This window comes from Elaeis guineensis, chromosome 7 (assembly GCF_000442705.2).
Source record: "Elaeis guineensis isolate ETL-2024a chromosome 7, EG11, whole genome shotgun sequence".
Classification (NCBI taxonomy): Eukaryota; Viridiplantae; Streptophyta; class Magnoliopsida; order Arecales; family Arecaceae; genus Elaeis; species Elaeis guineensis.
In genome coordinates, this window is record NC_025999.2 from 81437738 (window position 1) to 81445548 (window position 7811).

The window sequence follows — 7811 nt, forward strand, 5'->3', positions numbered from 1 at the left end:
TATGCAAAGGATTATATAATGATAATTATTATATTAAAACTGATGGAGATGATAATGCTATTATAGTATTAAAAAAATATTTTATGTTGGAGGGTATATTGGTAAATTTTATCATATTTTCATATAAGATTACCTCCAAATAAACACAGTAATCTTTTTTCAGTGTCATTTTTCGGAGTAATTTTTCCATCAACCAAACATAGTAAAAGTTACTTTTCTTTGTAATCATTTTTCGAGATAAATAATTCTCAGAAATTGTTGAAATATCCCGTAATTTAGAACACCCCAACCAAACGGACTTTGAGTAGTTTTTAAAACCTACATTTACACTCTTCACATTTTTGTCAACTCTACAGTCTAATCGATGCTGTTAGACAACCCGTTAATATTAACTTCGACCTAATTGCTATATCATAATAGATTTTTTGAAATGACTGAAATAGCCTCGAACAAAGGATAAAAAACGGTCACTATGAGCCGGCTGGACATAAGCTTGGTCGGCATGTTGATGTCCCAGTGGAGAAAGGCCCTGTACTGGGCCTTGCTGTAGACCATGACCTTGGCCCAGGCGTAGCTGTCTGCCGAGTCGAGGGGGAGCATGACGGAGGAGCCGGTGGAGGGATAGTTGCGGGGCCATCATTGAGGACGGGCTACCCGAGGAGGGAATCGTCAGAGTTAGGATCATAGAGGATAAAGCGGGCGTTAGTGAAGATGAAGAGGTGGGCGTCAGGGAGGAGGCGGATGAAGGGGTAGAGGTTGTCCATCTGGGGGTCTGAGTCTATGGTGATGAAGGGGAAGGGGTGGAAGGGATGGTTCGGCGGATAGAACTCGACGGAGGGCGCGGCCTCGACGATGACGACGGAACCATTAGGGAGGATTTGATTGGTGGCATACCAGCAGCCGGTGGCGAGGAGGGGGGAGGGGAGCTCGAGCCAATTGTAGGGGTTGCGGTCATTGAGGGAGCAGGGAGATGGTGTGGAGCTTGCGGAAGCCGTCGAGGTTGCTGTCACTCTAGAGGAGGGTGCCATTGGGGAGAACCTGGCCAAAGGAGCATCGGATGTCAGTGAGGATGGAGAGGGGTCGGAACCCACGAGTGGCGGGGTCGAGGGCCGAGTGGACAATGCAGTCACCATCAAGGAGGGTGTGGTCGGTGGGATCGCGGCGATAGTGGCCCTTGGGGAGGGGGAGCTGGGAAGGCCTGATGTCAGTCCAGTCCAGAAGGATGATCATGCCGAATTAGGTGACAGCCGTGTGCGTGGAGGCGATGCTCGCATCCTCGACCAGCATCTCCCACGTGCTGGGTAGTGTGCATGCGTGAGGCGCATGCCCCCACCACTGTAGAAATAGTGTCTCGCCTTAATTTAAAGAGGAGTAGAAAAGAGAGGAGGGATTAAAGGATGGGAGAGAGTGGTGGGATGCTGTATAGAAGGCGGAAGGGGTAATCTTGATTTTTTATATATTGTAAATAGTTGTTCTAATACTGTTAATTTAACTAGGCGCAAGTGTAGGTTTTTCAAACTATTTGGTGTAAGTATAATAAACTTGAACTTTAAGGGGGTTTTTGTAATTTACTCTAAATTTTTTAGGATCATTGAAATGGTAATAGATCTTCATGAATCAATTCAAAATCCTTTGTTGTGGTATCTGCCTGTACCTCTCGGTGATCTTGATTCTTGAATGAGTTCAATGCCTTGTGACTCTCATCTGTAACTTCAATAGTCCTGCAAGTCTGATCAGATTAACTTGACACAATGAATCTTACAGCATTTGTTCATCTCAAGAACGGAATTATATTAATCCTTTTGGTTGCAATTGGTTTCTAAGATCTGAAAATAATAAATGGCTCTATCCTAAATTCTCATACGACTATCTACCCCACAATCTCAATGCTGATGAGCTTGAAAGAACTTCTTTCCAGCTTCAGATTTATATTTGGGCATCTTTTCTATTGATAAGACTTTGTTGGTTAGGATGTTGATCACATTAAGCAAAGTATTTTACTGGCTTGGGATGTGGAATTTTTCTTCATGGATGTTGCACAGCCATCTTAGTGGAACTTCTTTAAGGGGAAAAGCTCAGAAATGGGATAAATGGGGAGTTGTAGGCATTAATTGACGAATGGAAAGTAGAAATATACTATGAATGATTGGACATGATGAAACCATAGAGGTAGCACTTGGAGACAAGTATTGAATTTGAGAGCTGGCAAAACATGATGCATTACATGCAACAACTATAGGACCCATGAGAACATACAGACCTAGCCGAACAAGGTCAAAACCTAAAATGACACTTTATAATTCTGAAGAAGGCTAATCTTGGCCTCTTCAAGCTGGTGATTGAAAATAAAATATAAATAAAAAATAAGATAAGGTCCTCATAAGCGGATCTTGTACATTAAAAATAAGCATATTTTCTATCCATGAACAGACAAATCTATCAAGAATGAGCATGCCATTTTTCATACAGCGGGACAGAGCATGACTGAGTGAAGGGGGACCTACGTAAATTCTGGATAAAGAAAATAGCAAATACGTCATAGAAAAAGGGAACAACGAGTGCTAACTAATGCTGTTAGGCATGTAGTGTTAGGCTTCATTACCATTTTCTTTGCTTGTAGAGGTTCTATGAGGTTTAACAACTCAATGAACAGCAAAAATAGCCATAAACAACAGAAGCTAAGCCATAAACTTAAATCTCTAAAATGATTATGGAGAAAAGGTATAAGAGTGATGAGGAGCAAGAGAGGACATATAGTAGTAACATGTAGAAGAGGATATCTCAACAGGGACGTATAGTAGTTGACTCGAAAGTTTTAAAAGATTGGGTTGAGTAGATAACCTGACAGGTTGGCAATGCTGTACCCTGAACCTGACTGAGATATTGAGTACCTAGCTCAATTACCCAATGGTCCCAATCTGACAGCTTTATATTAAGATTGTTTATTTTAAGGGACAAGAATGAAGAGTAAGGGCTATGTTCAGGTTGGGCAGTGAGAGATGGGGATGCTGAAGGGTGGGCTATGGGGTAGAAAAGGGGCAATGACTGACAAAGGAGGGGATAAGGGTTCGAGGGTTTGGGCAATGCGGCAAAAATGGTGGGGCTGGTGCTAGGGAGGCTGAGGGTGGGGCATTTGTGAGGTGGCAGTGGCAGGGGCTTAGTTCCACAGCATTGGATTGCAGAAAGCAACATGTACTTTTGATGTTGGAGAGGTTTTGTTAGAAGGCAAGATGTGCTCCTCGTTATCTTCATAAGGGAAGACCTTCACCAACATAGGGCTGAGATGTTTCTCCACTGCATACTTGCTAGCGGCAGCTGCTTGCCACTTGTTGGGGCCTGGTGGCTTGCGGCAAATGGTTGCTTTTGGAGTGTTGTGCAAGCTTAAGAATTGCTGGGATCATCTAGGAGAGAGATCACCCAAACCAACACCCTCTTCCCTTCTTCCAATATCTATCAAACTTCCTATTTATACTCTATCTAATTTAATGTTTATTTGCTTCTTAGCATCAAGAACATGAAATGTTTTATTGTTTCTTTGCTTGTTAGCATCAATCACTTCAATTTGACATTAGGTTCTGAATATACAAGGCAAACAGTAATTTTTTTTTTTTTAATTTCCTCGAAAGTATGATTTATCACACAGACATAATGTGTTCTAGTTCAAATTATTTATTGTTGACTTCATCATGGTTGATTGCAGGCTCCTCTGGCATCAAAATTCAAGACGACGAAACTGGAGAGGTTTATAGCGTTGATGCCCACCATATTACGTCTGCATGTACAATGAATATAGCAAGGTTCACATCCTTGTTGTTGCTAATTATTATGATGTGTTGCTTGCTTTACTGAATTGTCGCAGGCGATGGAAACATGACTTCTGCTGATACCCAGTAATAATAATCGTTTAGACTGTGGAAGTATGTCACCTTTATCATGAAGTGCCAAAAATTTGAACCAAGCTTGATTACAGACCATGAGAATCATATGATAAGTTGATGCTTTTGGCGCTGGACTTTTGGAGCTCATCAGGCGTAGAATTCTTCGTCAGAAGTCCCCAGAACTGACATCCTGACACTTGCCTACGACAAAGAAGCATAAATCGCTCAAAACATATCCTAGACAACCAGACTCAGTTCAACAAAAATAAATACCTTTACCTCTTAGTAGATATTGTGGCTTCAGGTCCCCAGAACAGTATTGATTGGAGCTCCTCAAGTCATCCGTCCGCTTCCCAATTGAAGTATTTTCCACATTCATAACTGAACCCCTTCCTTCTAGGGCTTATTTGTTATTCGGCCACTTTAACATCCGCTTCGTATTTAAGATTGGTTTCGTAGTTTCGTCAGGTTTTATTGTGTTAGATCGGACGTAACCACGCTCAGCCTCTGGCTCTTTTAGCTTTAAATATAGTCACATTGTTAACATCATCATCATCGTCCCCACCACCGTCACCTCCATGAACATCTTATTGCTACATCCTAACTCATTGAGATGTGGAGGAGCCTCATTATAAAAAAGATAAAAAACAATGATCAACGAATTATATAACCTGCAAGCAGATGTGTTCTTCTTTACTTGGTTGCTTTCGTTAGTTCATTATTTGGAGATAATATAAATGCACCAATAAAAAGAATTTATGATTTGTTGTGCAAAAGCATCTCGTAACCGCGCTAATGGCTTCTTGTGACACTATCACAGCCATGCAAGGGGCCTCTACTGCTAGCAAACATTATGTCATTAGTGGTGGGCGCATGGCTGAGATATAATTACTAATTCTCTAAAGTATGAGAAATGAGCAAATTGATATAAGCCGAGCTAGTTTGTATGGTAACCAGCATGGAGATGATAGAAATACACCACCAAGGGAAAAGGTATGTTATGACTCCTTACGCCAAAGTTTTTGGCTCTTGATCGAAGCTTCTCGTGGTACCATCACAACCATACAAACTGGTTCTCTGACAGCTTGAAGGGAATGTTACGTGGCCGAGATAAGATTAAGACATAAGTGCTAATTGGCTAAACTATGCAGAAATAATAAATTAATATTTCGTAATATGGTTCCATGTAATAAGAAAAATGAGTAAATTATAATATTTTTGAAGAAAAATAAATTACAAATTATATAAGAAACTTTATTCATATTTCCGTCTATCCCTTCTTATAAATCATGAAAATTGCTTCCATGTATCTCATATTTCTCTCATATTTCTCAATAGATTCAAACCAATCTATTAGTAGGAATGGCGACAAAGAGGATACCTACAAAATTTACCTAAACCATATCTGAACCTGTTTAAAATCCTATTATTTGAAGCTATCCTAAATCTGATTCTAAATTTACTCAAAAATTTTAAACCCATGTAATAAAAAATGGATAAACTTTTTGGGTATCTGAATTTGCCTAATTAATTTTTAATCAGATTGGATTATTCAGAATTAGTTGGATCGTATACCCGACCTGGAATTACAAAGAAAAAAAAAAAAAAAATAGAGAAAAAAACTTTTATATAATGATATGAATATAACTAATATTAAGTAAAAATCTATAATATATCAAATATTTAATTCAAATTTGAACAAACAATCATAATTCATGAGATCAATACTAAGCCTATAATTTTTTATATTTTATTATATATATATATATTATATTTGAGTTTGAGCAGTAGATATCGGAGGATCAAATTTCAAACTTGTTTCAAATTCATATGGATTTTAATTTTAAATCTCAAAATTCTTTCTAAACTCTATAGAGTTTTTGTTAAATGGAACCTCTTAGTCTTAGGATTCGAAAAAAATTGCTACCCCTATCTATTAGCAAATTTTTTTCATAAATAAAAATAAAATTCGACATAAAATTTTGCTAAAAACACCGATTTTGTCATGGTACGCGTGCATCGCACGTGTAAATTTGCAAATGAGGAGAGAAGGATCCGGTGCCTCCTCGCACTTTCGTTTGCCCTTTTTCCGTTCCGATGGTGACGAGATGGAGGGAGAAGAGCCCCGGGCTCAAAATCCTGTGGATTTGGACATTGGGAACAGCCGCCGGTATAGTATTACCCCCTTCTCGTCTCTCTCTCTCTAACCCTAACTGAATCCTTCTTTCTTCCCAGTTCTGATCACCAATGTTGTGAGGACGAGATTGCAAGACATGGAAAAGCTACTGAGAGAAGAAGACGCCATGCGATCGGAATCCACCGCCCCTTCTGTTGAGCCGGTCCAGGATGAATGATTTTACTTTTGGTATCAGCTGAAACTACATTGTTTGGCGATGTATAAGCTTTAATTGTTTCTCTTTAGAGTACAAGACTATGAGCAGCTTGGATTTGTGTCCTCACTCTTTTTTTTAAAAAAAAAGATAGATTATTTGGAAATATTTCTGCTCCATGTTCGGTTATAGAATTTTTGCTTCTGCTCGGTTTTATATGATTTTGCAAAAACTGGAAACATATGTTCGTAAGTTCGGATGTGAAATCGTTGACTTTATTCTGGATGTTTTATCCTATATCTTGCTTAATCTATTATCAGCTACAAAATGAATGTCGGTGCATCTATTTTTCTTTTTAACTAAGGATGCCAGGTGAAAGATCAAATTTATTTCGCATGTTATAACTTTTAAGCTTAATCAATTCTTCATAGAAGCCCAAGCTAAAGCAGCTTTGGTGCTAAATAAAAATGATCCCATTGTATTGCAGCATATTCGTGGAATAACTTTTAATGGTGTTTTATATCTTTTCAATTTAGTAAGCATCGAGTGCTAGCATGTCGTGCTGGCCCTAAGTGTAAAAAACACCATACACATTGCTTTTAGATTTTTCTCCTACGAGTATTTCATTTTTGCACAATTCATATGATGCACCTTTTACAATTAATAGCTAGGATTAATTTTGTCAAACTTGAGGACCTAATCCATTTTGCATAAAGCACATAGGCAATGAAGATGTGCAACTAATAGGACCAATATACCCGGCGCAACTTCCTTTCACTGAATAGTAAGTAATCATGGGAAGTGGGTGTTAAAGAGGAAAAGATAAGAACATTGAGAGCAGATTAGTTTAGAGGTGGTAATATATTTCAATCTGTTGTAAGATTGAATTCTATGTCATATTAAGTATAGGGTTATCGACAGTTTATGAGGTGTGGATAAACATACTTAGAACTAACAGTTGTAAACTTAAAGTTCTGGTATTATGTAGGTAGAGAGATAGGAATCAAAAAGAATGTTTTTGTAATATAGAAGGTCCCAAGCTAACATAACAGAAACTAAAATTTCATACTTGGGACAAATTATAGTGGGTGGAATTCATTGTTGAAGAGACCAACTCTTTACCAACTTCTAAAAGCTGCAAGTAAAAGAAATTTGATAAATTTCCAATTATCTGATGCTTTCTTGATTTGGATAGGTATCCAGCACAGATTATAGGAGCTGGACGTGAATGCCTGGGTAACATTGGGATAAACAAGTACCATTGACATATCCATGACCCTGAAACCTTATGCGATTGTTGTTGGTTTTACATTGTAATTCCTTCACCATATGCACATCTTCGATCTTTCAAATAGTATCAAGCCTGATAAGTAATATGGTAAAGTGAAATTGAATGCTCTGATGAATATTGAAGTCCGATCTCTATTATGGGACTCAATCAAACTCCATTCCTAGACCTAGTAAAAAAGTTTCCCTTTGTAGTCATGGCTCAATATGCATCATAAAATTTGAATCCATTTTTTCCTAATTGCTTTTGCTCATTCTTTTTTTGTTAAATTTCACAAGTGTCCAATTACTTAAATCTTGCAAGAAGTTTGCTCTG

At 38.3% G+C, this 7811-nt stretch overlaps 1 protein-coding gene and 1 long non-coding RNA gene across 3 annotated transcripts in view; both read left to right on the forward strand.

Annotated features, from left to right (window-relative positions):
• LOC105048843 (aspartic proteinase 36) overlaps positions 1-3931 on the forward strand; it is a 32925-nt gene extending 28994 nt beyond the window's left edge. For both annotated transcript variants that reach the window (XM_010928317.4, XM_010928316.3), the window contains exon 10: positions 3701-3931. In XM_010928317.4, the coding sequence (XP_010926619.1) occupies positions 3701-3849 (149 nt within the window). In that variant the 3' untranslated portion in view covers positions 3850-3931. The remainder of the gene's footprint in view (positions 1-3700) is intronic.
• A 1982-nt stretch (positions 3932-5913) lies between these two features.
• LOC140859173 (uncharacterized) lies at positions 5914-6307 on the forward strand. Its single transcript, XR_012142643.1, has 2 exons — positions 5914-6048; positions 6114-6307. It is a non-coding gene; the product is annotated as an uncharacterized lncRNA (long non-coding RNA).
• Positions 6308-7811: the final 1504 nt, after the last annotated feature.